The sequence below is a fragment of the Schistocerca piceifrons genome, chromosome X (assembly GCF_021461385.2).
Source record: "Schistocerca piceifrons isolate TAMUIC-IGC-003096 chromosome X, iqSchPice1.1, whole genome shotgun sequence".
Lineage (NCBI taxonomy): Eukaryota > Metazoa > Arthropoda > Insecta > Orthoptera > Acrididae > Schistocerca > Schistocerca piceifrons.
In genome coordinates this window covers 381,887,798-381,903,191 of record NC_060149.1, presented here as the reverse complement: position 1 = coordinate 381,903,191, position 15,394 = coordinate 381,887,798, and the positions used below count along the sequence as shown (strand labels likewise).

The window sequence follows — 15,394 nt, the reverse complement described above, 5'->3', positions numbered from 1 at the left end:
CAGTTATGTGCCATAGACCCTGAGCTGTTCAGCATTGTTCCAATGGTACAGATGCTGCTACCTCCGTCTTTTGGTGGGAAATATGGAAGCCTGGCAACATTACTAACTCACAACCAAGCTGACCTTTCAGCCTAACCTAAACCTCAGGTTATGTAACAGATCAACCTGTCACGACAACCTATACTCAGAGAGAGAAAGAAAGAAAGAAAAAACATAGTACAGATGAAAAACAAATATAGTCAGTGGTCTTTCTCTTTCTGATCATGCTCAAAGTTGACCCAAACTATTCTAGTACATGGAGGACTACTTCATGTATGCCATTTGCAGTATGTTAATAGCAACTCAGATAAATGAAAAGAAGGGTAGGAAAATACTGTTTATATTGTACATGAATACTTCAGGTCTGCTTGGTTTTGTTGTTCTGATTATATACTCAGTGTAACAAGTACATAATAGGAGAAAAGTGAGTGAGTGTGTGTGTGTGTGTGTGTGTGTGTGTGTGTGTGTGTGTGTGTGTGTGTGTGTTTAAACCTAACTGAATTTTTTGCTACTTTTTGATTCATTTCATCAATTTACCATATCCAGACATCCTGATTTGTATTTATCATTCTAGGCAGTTGCTGTTACAGTTTTACTGAACAGAGCTAGGAGCACAGTGTATTAAGGCATTGGACTTCTGTTTAGGAAGGTTCAAGTCCTCATCCTGGGATGTAAATAGGGACTTCAGAAAGTGACATACACATAATGTCTCCTACTATGACCATTGTGCTACAAGAGTGGAGCATTGAAAGAGAGTACATGTTGAGTTTCCTGCATATACAGATCTGGGATACAGACAACAGCTGCAGCACAGTGCAGGAGTGAAAGGGCATGGCAGCTGGAAACACACTCCGAAGTTTAAGTACATGTGACAGTATGATTCTTGTGGACAAAACATCTAAATTGCACCGAAATTTGCTGCAAAATTCTGGTAGTAGCCTACGTGGACCAAATACAATGTAGCACCCAGACGTAGTGAAATGGTGTCAAGAAATCTTGACAAAGGCCACAGAGGTGGGGGTGATGCTGACTGGGAAATCCAGATCTTGCAACGTGCGATTTCCAACATTTGGAGGGGGGGGGGGGGGGGGGGGGAACAGGGAATAGATTTCTGTCATAGGGGAATTGAATCATTAATAAAATATTCTGAATGGTGTTTACAGAGCTTTGGTGACTGCGTCAAGAAGTAGTGCCACTCTTTGAAGTATTCACTAAAAGTCACTTAGCATGTTGTATTAATGTGGAACTTGAGTTTTGAAATCCCCTCGCAGACTTAAATTTCCATAACTTTCCTAAATGACATAAGGTAAATACTGGGATGTTTTCTTCGGAAATGACATGGGAGGTTTCATTCCCATCCTTACACAATAAAAGCCAATGATTAGTCTCCTACTAATGGGGCAATGAAACCTGTATTTGACTCCTACCTAGACACTGTGGCAGACGTCTTACCCACATAAATCTTTGTTTGTAAAAATGAGTCAATTATTTTGTTCATTGTTTATTACTATTGCTGTTACAATTATAATTGTAATATAATATTAGAATAATAAAATCCTAATCATTACCACCACCACAAATAATAATAATAATAATAGTAATAATAACAACAATATTTTGTCAGAGTATAGTTCAGGGATTTGATATGTTTTCCTTTAAGGTTATAGACATGTAATGATTTTTTTCATGATTTTGTTTCATGGACACTGGTCGTATGGATAAAGTTAAATAAATAGCATAGTGCACGTTGCTGGTGTTCTGACTGATTTGTCTCCACTGTTGAGTAGGCCCACTGTGAAATGTAGTCTTAAAGTGTCCACAATTGTGTGCTGTGTGCAGATTCTATGATGTTATAAAAATTAATCCCAATGTATCTTTGATTTCACTATCAGACATTTCCTATGAAAAGGTGTGTTCTTTTTAATAGAGTTCCCTATTTGATTCATCTTGTCCTTACATGCTTATCCTCATCTCCATCTGCAATTTTGTTGTTTATTCAGTGTTAGCTAATTATCTTCCCATTTCAGTAGCAGTACGTTCACTTGAAGGGAAGCCAATTCAGGAAGGAGCACTCACTAAAGTCCAAATAAAAACAATAACATGTGATGAACTCTGTGAGCTGTATGCATTAGTGCTTTCTGTGATGAAGATGTTTTTTTATCATCAATCATCTGCAGTAAAACCAGAAACATTGAAAGATGAATTGAAAGACTTAAGGTAAGAAATAAAACATTGTTTGATAACTAAAGCTTAAGTTTCTTATTCACAGATAATGCTTTTTCCATAATTGGTATTGGTACCTCTTCTGATAGCTCAGAATAGTCCATATAGTGTTAGTGAAAACTTCAGATATTATGTAGTTTTTGTTCGGCTGTGTGCCAGTATGATAATATGTAGTTACTCTCCTACCTTCTTAAAGTTTGCTTGCGGATTAGTGCCCACTTACTGTAAAGGGAGCAGTTTCATTTTGCCCTCACTCCTTGGTTTCTTCATTTGTTTTCACAGAGAAACGCAAGGAAAAAATTCAGATTTTTTTTTTTTTCCCCTGGGTAAAATTGATACACACACATTCTGTCACAAATTACTCTGCTGAACATTGGTTTTGACCTGTCAGAATGAAACATATTAAACATATTTTGATTTAACTTCAAACAGTGAGCCTTGTAAAATGATCCTTGGTTGAATAAATTGCTGATACTAATGCTTAGATAAGGTGTGATAGCCACTAACTCCAAATCATATGGGAAAACTCTTAAAGAACTTATGGTTTGCCACCAATTCAATTCCAAAATCGCATTAAATGTGCTGATTGCTACAGCAGGTGTCTTCTTCAATCATTCTATAACTGAAATGTTTTTACAGCCAAAAGAATTTTCATGATTTTTTTATTTGTTGAATAATTGAAAGATGGTCCAAGTGGAAGAATAATAATCCTTACATAAAAAAATGGATTTTTGGGGAGAGAATGGACCTATGTGATGCTATTGTCACCTCAGGGAGTTAAGATGGCAGTGGTTGGGGTTGTATTTAGTGACACAGTGTTCATGCAAGGTCTGGTTCCAGTGGTGGTTATGGTGGCAGTGATGATGGAAACCTCTAGAGAGAGGAAGTAAACTTGGCCATTAGAGAAACTGCAAAGTGGTGAGGAGGTGAATGTTAAGATGGAACACTAGTTAGTGTACAACCTCTGGAACTATGTGCACAAATTGTATGAGGCCTACTGAGGAATGCAAGCATGTTGCCATGGTTGAGGTGTATCTCCCTAGCAGTTTTTAGGGAAACTATGGAGCCAAATTATTACTTTCAAGCACTTCCTCCTGTGGACAACAAATGTGGTCTATCAATAGAGTTTGAGATACTAGTCAGTCCTCATGAACATACCATTAGTAAGAAAACTTATGGGGTACGATAATTGTACCACAATACCTTATTTATGGTTGCCATTAGGAAATGCCGTGAAAAAAGTCCTCTTACAAGGAGTCGTGGGAATTTTGAAATTAGAAATGTGTTTCTGCAAAGGAACCCTTCTTATTCATTTAGTTTCCTTTATTATTATTATTTCTTTCTTGTCTCAGTCATTATGTCTGGTTAAAAATGGAAGGTGACGCGGACCTTGATCAATCGTGACTTTTTTTTAACTGTACGGTATATGTTACATTGCATTTAGGAACTTTCGGGTAATTGAACAAGTGTCAATAATTACAGATTTCTGTAGTTGTATGTATAAGTTTGGATGTAGCTGTATTGCATTGATGTACTAGTGGATATTGTGTGGTATGACTCCTGTAGTTGATAGTATAATTGGTATAATGTCAACTTTATCCTGATGCCACATGTCCTTGACTTCCTCAGCCAGTTGGATGTATTTTTCAATTTTTTCTCCTGTTTCCTTTTTGTATATTTGTTGTATTGGGTATGGATATTTCGATTAGTTGTGTTAATTTCTTCTTTTTATTGGTGAGCATGATGTCAGGTTTGTTATGTGGTGTTGTTTTATCAGTTATAATGGTTCTGTTCCAGTATAATTTGTATTCATCCTTCTCCAGTACATTTTGTGGTGCATACTTGTATGTGGGAACATGTTGTTTTATAAGTTTATGTTGTAAGGCAAGCTGTTGATGTATTATTTTTGCTACATTGTCATGTCTTCTGGGGTATTCTGTATTTGCTAGTATTGTACATCCACTTGTGATGTGATCTACTGTTTCTATTTGTTGTTTGCAAAGTCTGCATTTATCTGATGTGGTATTGGGATCTTTAATAATATGCTTGCTGTAATATCTGGTGTTTATTGTTTGAGCCTGTATTGCAATCATGAATCCTTCCGTCTCACTGTATATATTGCCTTTTTCTTAGCCGTGTGTTGGATGCCTCTTGATCGATGTGTGGCTGTGTTAGATGATACGGATGCTTGCCATGTAGTGTTTTCTTTTTCCAATTTACTTTCTTCGTATCTGTTGATGTTATGTGATCTAAATGGTTGTAGAAGTGGTTATGAAATTGCAGTGGTGTAGCCGATGTATTTATATGAGTGATTGCTTTGTGTATTTTGCTAGTTTCTGCTCGTTCTATAAAGAATTTTCTTAAATTGTCTACCTGTCCATAATGTAGCTAAAAACAAAGATGATGTGACTTACCAAACGAAAGCGCTGGCACGTCGATAGACACACAAACAAACACAAACATACACACAAAATTCAAGCTTTCGCAACAACTGTTGCCTCGTCAGGAAAGAGGGAAGGAGAGGGAAAGACGAAAGGATGTGGGTTTTAAGGGAGAGGGTAAGGAGTCATTCCAATCCCGGGAGCGGAAAGACTTACCTTAGGGGGAAAAAAGGATGGGTATACACTCGCGCACACACACACACACACACACACACACACACACACACACATATATATATATATATACAGACACAAGTAGACATATTTAGGATATGTGTGTGTGTGTGTGTGTGTGTGTGTGTGTGTGTGTGTGTGTGTGTGTGTGTGTGTGTGCGCGAGTGTATACCCGTCCTTTTTTTCCCCCTAAGGTAAGTCTTTCCGCTCCCGGGATTGGAATGACTCCTTACCCTCTCCCTTAAAACCCACATCCTTTCGTCTTTCCCTCTCCTTCCCTCTTCCCTGATGAGGCAACAGTTTGTTGAATTTTGTGTGTATGTTTGTGTGTCTATCGACATGCCAGCGCTTTCGTTTGGTAAGTCACATCATCTTTGTTTTTAGATATATTTTTCCCACGTGGAATGTTTCCCTCTATTAATTCTTGTCCATAATGTAGGTTTTTTAGGTCGATAAATCCCCTTCCTCCTTCCTTTCTGCTTAATGTGAATCTTTCAGTTGCTGAATGTGTATGATGTATTCTATATTTGTGGCATTGTGATCGTGTAAGTGTATAGAGTGCTTCTAGGTCTGTGTTACTCCATTTCACTACTCCAAATGAGTAGGTCAATATTGGTATAGCATAAGTATTTATAGCTTTTGTCTTGTTTCTTGCTGTCAATTCTGTTTTCAGTATTTTTGTTAGTCTTTGTCTATATTTTTCTTTTAGTTCTTCTTTAATATTTGTATTATCTATTCCTATTTTTTGTCTGTATCCTAGATATTTATAGGCATCTGTTTTTTCCATCGCTTCTATGCAGTCGCTGTGGTTATCCAATATGTAATCTTCTTGTTTGGTGTGTTTTCCCTTGACTATGCTATTTTTCTTACATTTGTCTGTTCCAAAAGCCATATTTATATCATTGCTGAATACTTCTGTTATCTTTAGTAAATGGTTGAGTTGTTGATTTGTTGCTGCCAGTAGTTTCAGATCATCCATGTATAGCAGATGTGTGATTTTGTGTGGGTATGTTCCAGTAATATTGTATCCATAATTTGTATTATTTAGCATGTTGGATAGTGGGTTCAGAGCAAGGCAGAACCAGAAAGGACTTAATGAGTCTCCTTGGTATATTCCACGCTTAATCTGTATTGGCTGTGATGTGATATTATTTGAATTTGTTTGGATATTAAGTGTGGTTTTCCAATTTTTCATTACTATGTTTAGGAACTGTATCAATTTAGGATCTACTTTGTATATTTCCAATATTTGTAGTAACCATGAATGGGATACACTATCAAAAGCTTTTCGGTAATCAATGTATGCGCAGTGTAGCGACGTTTGTTTACTTTTAGCTTCTGCATCTACTATCAGTTGCTCTTTACATCCTCGTGCTCCTTTGCAACAGACGTTTTGTTCTTCATTTATAATTTTGTTCTGTGTTGTATGTGTCATTAATTTCTGTGTAATGACTGAAGTTAATATTTTGTATATTGTTGGTAGGCATGTTATGGGGCGATATTTAGCTGGGTCTGCTGTGTCTGCTTGATCTTTAGGTTTCAGATAAGTTATTCCATGTGTAAGTGTATCAGGGAATGTGTATGGGTCTGCAATGTAACTGTTAAATAATTTAGTTAGATGTGAATGTGTTGAGGTGAATTTCTTTAGCCAGAAATTTGCTATTTTATCTTTTCCAGGGGCTTTCCAATTGTGAGTAGAATTAATTGCTTGGGTGACTTCATGTTGCAAAATTATCACTTCAGGCATTTGTGGTATCATCTTGTACGTATCTGTTTCTGCTTGTATCCACCGTGCATGCCTGTTATGTTGTACCGGGTTTGACCATATGTTGCTCCAGAAGTGTTCCATGTCTGTTATGTTTGGTGGATTGTCTATTTTAATGTGTGTGTTATCTATTGTCTATTTTAATGTGTGTGTTATCTATTGTCTGGTAAAATTTCTTTTGGTTTGTGTTGAATGTTTGGTTTTGTTTCCTTCTATTTTCACTTTTTTTTGTATCTTCTAAGTCGTTTGGCCAATGCTTGTAATTTCTGCTTCTTTTCATCTAATTGCTCTATCACTTCTTGTTGTGAGATTTTACCTAACCTTTTTCGTTTTTTTTTCTGACATTTCATTTCTTATAAATTGTGTTAGCTGTCCGATGTCTTTTCTCAGTTTTTCTATTCTGATCTGTAGCCTGTGTTGCCATGCTGGTTTTGTGGGTTTCTTCTGTGTGTTGGTTGGTTCTGATCTCTGCCTAGTGTGTATATTTAGTGTAGTGAGTGCTCCTATATAAACCAGTAGTTGTAACTCTTCCATAGTTGTGTTTTCATTTATTTTGTTGTGTATGATTGTGTTGATAGTTTTAATTGTTGTTTCGACTTGTGGGTTATTTGGCGGTCTATGCGAGAATGGTCTAATGTCTGTATTTGTGTCTTTGTATTCTATATATGTCAGCTGAAATTTTTCTTCTGTGTCTAACATGTGTGTCACTTCGTGTTCTATTTGTGCTTGTTCTGGTGGCTGTCTTAAGATTTCGTTTTCCTCTGACTGTTTAATTGATGCGTGTTGTTCTTTGTTTGTCTGGGATGTTTAAGTCCATTACTGTATTTTCTTCTTCTTCTGATTGCACATTATTTTGTTCCAGTATTTGTTGTACTTGTTGTTTGATGTTTTCTAATTCTGACTGGGGTATCCTGTTATTTTTTATTATTACACGGATGTGATCAGCTAGTCGTTGTTCTGTTAAAAATTTTAATTCTGGGTAACTGGTAATAAATGTTGTGTATACTTGTGATCTGTATCCAGTTGTGTTGGTTCCTAGGTTTGTTGCTTGGTAATAACAGAACATGAGGTGTTGATTAACTTCATCTGACCATCTCATTATTATTGTAGTAGTAGTTATTATTATTATTATTATTATTATTATTATTATTATTACTCTTATCATATCATCAATTTCCCTTTAAGGAGAGCACTAAAAGACAATCAGTTTTCATTTCACTTTTTCTGTCCCTTTCCCCCACCCAAAACCTCTCATATATTCACTGTTTTTGTCCTCCCTCTCTTCTGTCCACTTTTTTCCTGTTTTCTTCTCATGGGGTGTTTGCTGAAATTTTTGTTTTCTGATTTTTTTTTTTTTCTCTCTGTCTGTCAGGTTTTCTGTGGAGATGTTAAGTTTCTTGAGGTCTTACATGGTTTCGTTTACCCAGTTGGTGTCCACTTTGTGAGTTGTCACTATGTTAAAAATTCTCGTGGTCACTCTATTTTCATTCATCCTATGTATGTGTCTGTAGAACTTTGCCCTTCTTTTCCTGATGTTTGTAATCGTCTGTCTATTTATACAGTTCTTTTGTCAGTCTCGTTATTCAGATCCCCTCTTTCTGAATCAAACTGTAGATCTTTGTCAGTATTTTCTTCTCTTGTTTTTCCATCTCCTTGATTTTAGTTATTCCCTTGATTACTTGAGGCATGCAAGGCTTGTGGTAAGACTACTGTACTATAGTGTCATTGATGGTAATACTTTACTATAGTGTCATTGATGATAATACTTCTTTTGTTGTAATGGTTCCGTGTAAGTCTGTATGCTTTTTTTAATTTTGTGATCCGTTCTTCATTGGGTGTTGAGTTCAGTCCTGTTTTCTGAATAATCTCTCCCAGATATTTGAAACTTTCTATTTGCTTTACCAGTGGGTGTTGATTTTGTGTCCGTGTACTGCTTTTTTTCGTATGAGATTTGTAGTCCTGTTTTGGCTGAGATTTTATGTCATGTCTCTAGAGCTTCTTTGGCTTCTTTTCTGTTATTTGTTATGAGCTACATCATTGGCAAAGGCTAGACATTTTATGTTGACAGTTCTGTCCTTGTGTCTTCTCATGCTTACCCAATTGACTACTGTGTTACATGTCTTGATTATTTTCTCCAAAACAGAGCATACTGCCTCACCACTGTCTTGATTTCAAGTGGTTCAGAGATCTCTCCCATAAACCCACTTTGGATGTTGTGTTTGTTAATGTTTCAGGGATTAGTATTCTGGTCTTGTTGTCCACCTTCAATTCTTCTAGATTGTTGAAATTTGCTTCTCTGTCTATGGCATTGTAGGCCTTTTTGAAGTCAACAAATGTCATTGTGGTGTTCCTGGACTTTCTTGTTGTTAATACTGTTCTCGAGCACCAGATATGTTCACTGCTTGATCTTCCCTTTATGAACCATCCTTGGTGTTCTCCTACCTGTCAATCTATTTGAGGTTGGTTGGTTAATTTGAGGGAGGGGACCAAACAGTGAGGTCATCGGTTCCATTGGATTAGGGAAGGACGGGGAAGGAAGTCGGCCATGCCTTTTCAAAGGAACCATCCCATCATTTGCCTGAAGTTATTTAGGGAAATCATGGAAAACCTAACTCAGGATGGCTGGACAGTGGTTTGAACCGTTATCCTAGCGAATGCAAGTCCAGTGTGCTAACCATTGCACCATATCGCTCAGTATCTATTTGAGGCTCTAGTTGATTTAACAGGGCTTTGGATAATTTTGTATGTCACAGGCAGTAGTGAAATTCCTCTGTAATTAAAAGGGTCTGTTTTGTTTCCTTTCTTGTGGAGGCCATGTATTAGCACTGACTTCCTTTCTTCTGGTACCTTTTCTGTTTCCAAGATGTTTTTTATGATTCTGTGTATTTTGGGTGTGATGTTTTTGTGGTCGAATTTCCAAATTCCCACAGTCAGTCCGTCTTCTCCAGGTGCTCTGTTATTTTTCAATGATTCTATTATTTTCGCGATCTCCTTGTGTGTTGGCGGCTTGAAATCAAGGTTAGGTTCTGGCTTCTCAAACTGTAGAATGTGCATCAGTTTATCATATTTTAGATGTGTTGAAGTATAGTGCTAGTATTTCAAGTTCTTTTTCAGATTTGTCTTCAGTGTCCCTCTTGTCTTTTGAAGCATAAGCTTGGTGGCTGATATCCTGTCATATTTTCTCTAAATGTCCTATAGCAATTGTGTGTGTTGTTTTTGTTGAAGTCCTCTTTCATCTCTTTCAGTCTGTTCTTTCCATAACCTCTTTTTCCTTTACAGATTATTTTAGAAGTGGTCTTCCATATCCTGTTGAATTCTTCCCATTTTTCAGATGCTCTACGAATGTTAAATTTTTTCCAGGCTTGTATTCTGTCTTGGGTAGCTGTGCCACATGTCCTGTTCTGCCACTGATATTTCCATTTTCTCCGTGGTTGCCCCAATTTTATCAGTTTCTTCATTTTTCTGACAGTTCTGTTGAGTCATTACTGTCAATTTTCTTAATGTTTCCTATTATTTATTCCTTGTTTAATGGTAGGTACTCTGGTTCTGTTGGTTCTCATGAGTTGTTTGTTGGGTATAAATTTGGCTTTAATTTGGGCAGGTGATGATCGGATTAAAAAAATCCTTTCCTTGTTCTTACATTCATAATTTTTCTGGTATTTTTCATGGATACCACTATCTGGTCTGTCTGAAATTCTCATAGGGCATTGTTGGTGATTTCCAAGTTTGTAGTTTCTTGTGTGGTTTCTAGAATTGGGTAGACAAGATCTTGAGGTCAAAATTCCTGCAGAAATTTATCAGGTTCTCTTCATTCTTGTCCGTCTGCTTGTGGACAGTGTTTTTTCCTATTGTGTCTTTTGAATTTTCTTTCCCTGTCTAATTGATCATTAAAATCTCCTAGTAATACTTTCATGTACTTTGTGGGGATTTTGTTGGTGGTTTCTTTTAGATCTCCCCAGAAATCTTTATCATCTGTGTGTTTTTCTTGTTATAGTTATTTGTAGGGCATATGCATTCATTAGTGTATACACTCTGTTTCCATATCGAATTGTGAGTGTTGATATTTTTTTTCTGATTTTGAAGCGAAATCTATTATAGAGGCCAGTGTCGATTTGTGTCCTGCAAATACTGTTCTGAAGAGTTTGAGATTTCTTTCTGAAATGGTTATGACTGATTTTCCCCTGTATATTCTCATCTGAGAATCATGTTTCCTGTATTACCAGAATTTTGATATTGAGTTTATCTGTGGTGTTTGCCAGTTGTTTCAATTTATCTGGTTTCAGTAGTGTGCTCATGTTGAGTGTTTTCATGGAAAATAGTCTCCAGGATTTTTGAGAAGCTCTGATTCTTCTTGTCATGAAATGCCTAATGTTCTGGAATCTGATGAGAAAGTCTATTACCCGCTCTTATTGACTGGGTCCCAGGGTAGTGGATACTTTCCACTGTTCTGTCATGATTATTGGTTTGTATTGAGCTTTTGGTGGTGAAATCCCAGAGGATCTCACACAAGTTTGACAGGAGTTTTTGTTTCTCTTCCATCTCCTCCTTCCTGATCATTTACAAGATGAGGCCCCCACCTTGGGACTGGCTGTGGCAGAGTTGTCTTCTTCTTCTTCTTCTTCTTCTTCTTCTTCTTCATATCATCATCATCATAATCATATCTCTCTCTCTCTCTCTCTCTCTCTCTCTCTCTCTCTCTCTCTCTCTCTCTCACACACACACACACACACACACACACACACACACACACACGTGCTTGCTCACAACCATGACAACGATCACATGACCGCTGTCTCCAGTGGCTTGGACTAGAGTGCTGCATTACACAGTTAAACTATTTGTACAAAGCTTAATATGTCAGGAAAACTAAAAGCATGCACACTCTTTGTTATGACCATAAATATAAAATTAAGATTCCATTAAAGAAATAAAAAAAGATAAAGGTGATTATATCTGATTAAGAAAAATTTTGTTGCTTTCATTCATATTGTTTATACACTGCTGGCCACCGTAAATGCAACACCCTGAAGGAAGCATCCGAATCAAGTGAAATTTACACCATGGGTTTGCAGCGATGAGATATGCAACTGATTAGAATTTCAGCGCAGGCGCACATCACGCGCGCCTGTGGCGCCACCTCATAGCGCCATTTAAGGCTTGGTGATTTCGACGAGTGTACGTTCGGCACGTGTTTACCTTGTGGTTGTTTCACAAGACGATCAGTTATGCCTCGTAGACAACAGCGAACGTCTTTTGATCAAGTATCCGAGTTCGACAGAGGAAGGATAGTGGCTTACCGAGATTGTGGATTATCATACAGAGAAATCGCTAGTCGTGTTGGACGAAACCAAACAACTGTAATGCGGATATGTGACCGTTGGATGCAGGAGGGTACGATGGACCGACGTGGTCGATCGCATTCACCTCGGTGCACCACTGCACGTGCTGATAGGCAAATTGTGCGCATGGCAGTGACGGATCGCTCAGTGACATCCCGAACCATAGCACAGCACATTGTGTCTGTAACGCATCATCCAGTGTCTGCGCGTACCATTCGACGCCGTTTACAGCAGAGTGGTCTGTCCGCAAGACGTCCATTGCTTCGTTTACCATTGACGCAGAACCACAGACGTCTCCATCGCCAATGGTGTGATGACAGACGGATGTGGACAGCAGAATGGAATGACGTTGTCTTTACTGACGAGGCATGCTTCTGTCTACAGCACCACGATGGTCGGATTCGAGTGTGGAGACACCGTGGAGAGAGGATGCTGGACAGCTGCATTATGCACCGCCACACTGGTCTTGCACCGGGTATTATGGTATGGGGTGGTATTGGATATTACTCTCGCACGCCTCTAGTACGCATTGCCGGTACTTTAAATAGCCGGCGCTACATATCCGAGGTGCTGGAGCCAGTTGTCCTTCCTTTCCTTCAGGGCTCGGCCACAGCCATATTTCAACAGGATAATGCGCGACCACACGTGGCACGCATTGTCCAAAGGTTCTTCGTCAATAACCAGATTGAATTGCTTCCCTGGCCGGCTCGCTCTCTGGATCTTTCGCCGATAGAAAACATGTGGTCCATGGTTGCTCAACGAGTGACCCAGATTACATCCCCAGCTGCCACACCAGATGATCTTTGGCAACGTGTGGAAGCTGCTTGGGCTGCTGTACCCCAGGAACACATCCAACGTCTCGTTGACTCAATGCCGAGACGTGTGGCAGCGGTGATCTCCAACAATGGCGGCTACTCTGGCTACTGATTCTGGCAGGAACCACATGTCACAGACGTCTGTAAACATAATCATTTGATACTTGGTCAACATGTTATCAACAAAATAAATCTTGTTGTGCTACCTCTTGTCTTTCTTGGTGTTGCGTTTAAGGTGGCCAGCAGTGTATATAATGGGATTGGATGTAAAGTAAAAGAAAGCTGTGTCTGACTTAAAACAATGTTTGGACCTAGATTTCCTTGGGTCTGAGCCCTAGAACCTAGTTTAATTCAAAGTAACAATGCTTGTAGCAGATAAAGTGTTCCGTCATACTAGAGAAGATCTGTAAAGATTTTCTTTGATGAACTGCTTTACTTACTGTTGCCTTCATCCAGGAGGAATTTTCCATCAAATACAGGTACTTTGATGTTCCACAGATTGTGTTTGTGGTGTCTCGCTATGGTGTAGACAGTGACAACTCATTAGTTAAAATAATAGCATTTTGTAAAGTAACTCTCCGTCCATTTATATGACTGTTTTGTGTTTAGATATTACACTTAACCTGAGGTCCCCCCCCAACACACACACACACACACACACACACACACACACACACCTTTATCAGCATTATTAGCTCATGAGAGAAGTGGTGAAATATGTTTAAGGCTGCAAAATTTACCCCCTGTTTCAAACCAGATTCTCATCTCTCTACCTGTTTCTTGTAAATTGTGTAGAAAGAAGTGATTTGTTCATAAACCTTGGCCATGAGTAGTCCTTTCTGTTTATGTTGTTATGATAATTATTGTAAATTCTGAGAAAAGTATTTCACTACTGTCTGATTCAGCAGGTCTCCGAGAAACAATTGAAAATCATATATTTGTCAGCATGTTTAGTATGATAAGTAATTGTGAAAATGACCCACTCAGATTAGTTAGGATGTGGGGAAGTAATAATGAATGTTTTTGTTTAATGCAAAACAAACATACATTCATACTTCAATTTTACCAGTATGAAAAGTTTGGTAGCTTAAATCAGGTATTTTAATATCAACACAGTATTATTGGTTTTATCTGATGTGTTCTAAAAAATCAAATCCCCTTTTTTTGCAGATTTCCTAATGCATCTGCACAAGACTTGGCCAGTGTTTTAACAGGACCCAGAGCAGCCATTCTCAGTGGCATTGCATCAAAACGTAACATACTGCCAAAGCTGATATCTGTTGATTGGAGAATTAACATAACTATTGCATCATGGTATGTTTAACAGTATGAGAAATGAGGTTAATTAATTGTTACTTGGAGCACATTAATGTTAATTCAGTATATCTCGTTGTTTCAGTTATTCATCACGTGTGCTTGAGCCATCAGTAACCCTTGATATTTCAATGTCTAACAATGAGAAAAGGCAGTTTGAAATTTCAGTATCAAAATTCCATCATCTGAGATATGTGGTAGCAACAGTTTTAAAAGAAATGGCATTACTGGAAAAGAAAAGAATTTTCAAAATGTCAGTTCCATGACAACGAATATGTGCAAATATTTTCTCAAATATTTAAAGAACCATTTCATGTCATTTTGAAAGTTACCTGTGAACATTGAGATTTTCTTAAAGAGGTAGTTATTGCGAGCAACTCTTAGGGAGTGGTGTGATTCTTGGACAGTCTGGTATGTCATTTAGATTCAACTTTATGCGAGGACCCATGCAGAATGCAAGTCTCACTGTTTGTTGTGGATTAATTTGTCAACAGAAGTACAAAGATGAAAATTTGGGGAGATTTTTTCAGAACATTGTGTTAACCTTTTAATTGCTTATATTATCATAAATAAATGTTCTGACAAGAGTGTTGATGCAGAAATTGAAAATTTATGTGAACAAATAACATCATTAAAAAGTTTTTTGTGTCATAGCAATGTGCACTGTTTTTCTGCAAGTAATAAATATGTTTCATAAAATATTTAACAATGTTTATTAGGTTGCTAGAAAAAATTTTTCACTTGGTGTTCAGTAATTCACATTTAGACATGTTTTGAGACGAACTCATCATCAGAACAGTGTCAAAAGATTACAAGAGTCATAAGCGAATAAGTAATAAAGATTTTCTGAATCATAATTAACAAAAAATTTTAAAACATACAAAGCAAACCTATGAACATAGAAGAAAGGTGGAATTCTTCATACACAATTCTATGTCGTGTGACCTAACCATTCTAGAGTAAAATTGAGTGGGAAGTGCATTACAAGCTAGGAAGTTAACAGAAATGATCTCCAGATAGGGTAAGACATGAGTGAAGTGTCACTACCAGTGACTAATGAAAGTATGAAGAAACAATAAGATACAAAAGAATAAATACTCAACAATTTTTAAAATAGAACCCAGCAAAACGTACTAGAACTATCGTATGTTTGAGTAAGTCATCTTCAAAAGGCATAAAAGGCAAATTTAAGGTAAAAAGAGGCAGTAAAAACAAAACACTGTATAAATGGAAAAATGGTAAAAATACAAAAAGATTACAGCTAAAATGAATGGGCATCATACA

At 37.5% G+C, this 15,394-nt stretch overlaps 1 protein-coding gene across 1 annotated transcript in view; it reads left to right on the top strand.

The window, feature by feature from the left end:
* Positions 1 to 14,811, top strand: part of LOC124722061 (COMM domain-containing protein 5-like) — a 72,634-nt gene extending 57,823 nt beyond the window's left edge. The window contains exons 2-4 of the mRNA XM_047247257.1: positions 2,067 to 2,256; positions 13,967 to 14,110; positions 14,196 to 14,811. Of these exons, the coding sequence (XP_047103213.1) occupies positions 2,067 to 2,256; positions 13,967 to 14,110; positions 14,196 to 14,376 (515 nt within the window). The 3' untranslated portion in view covers positions 14,377 to 14,811. The remainder of the gene's footprint in view (positions 1 to 2,066; positions 2,257 to 13,966; positions 14,111 to 14,195) is intronic.
* The last annotated feature ends 583 nt before the right edge of the window (positions 14,812 to 15,394 follow it).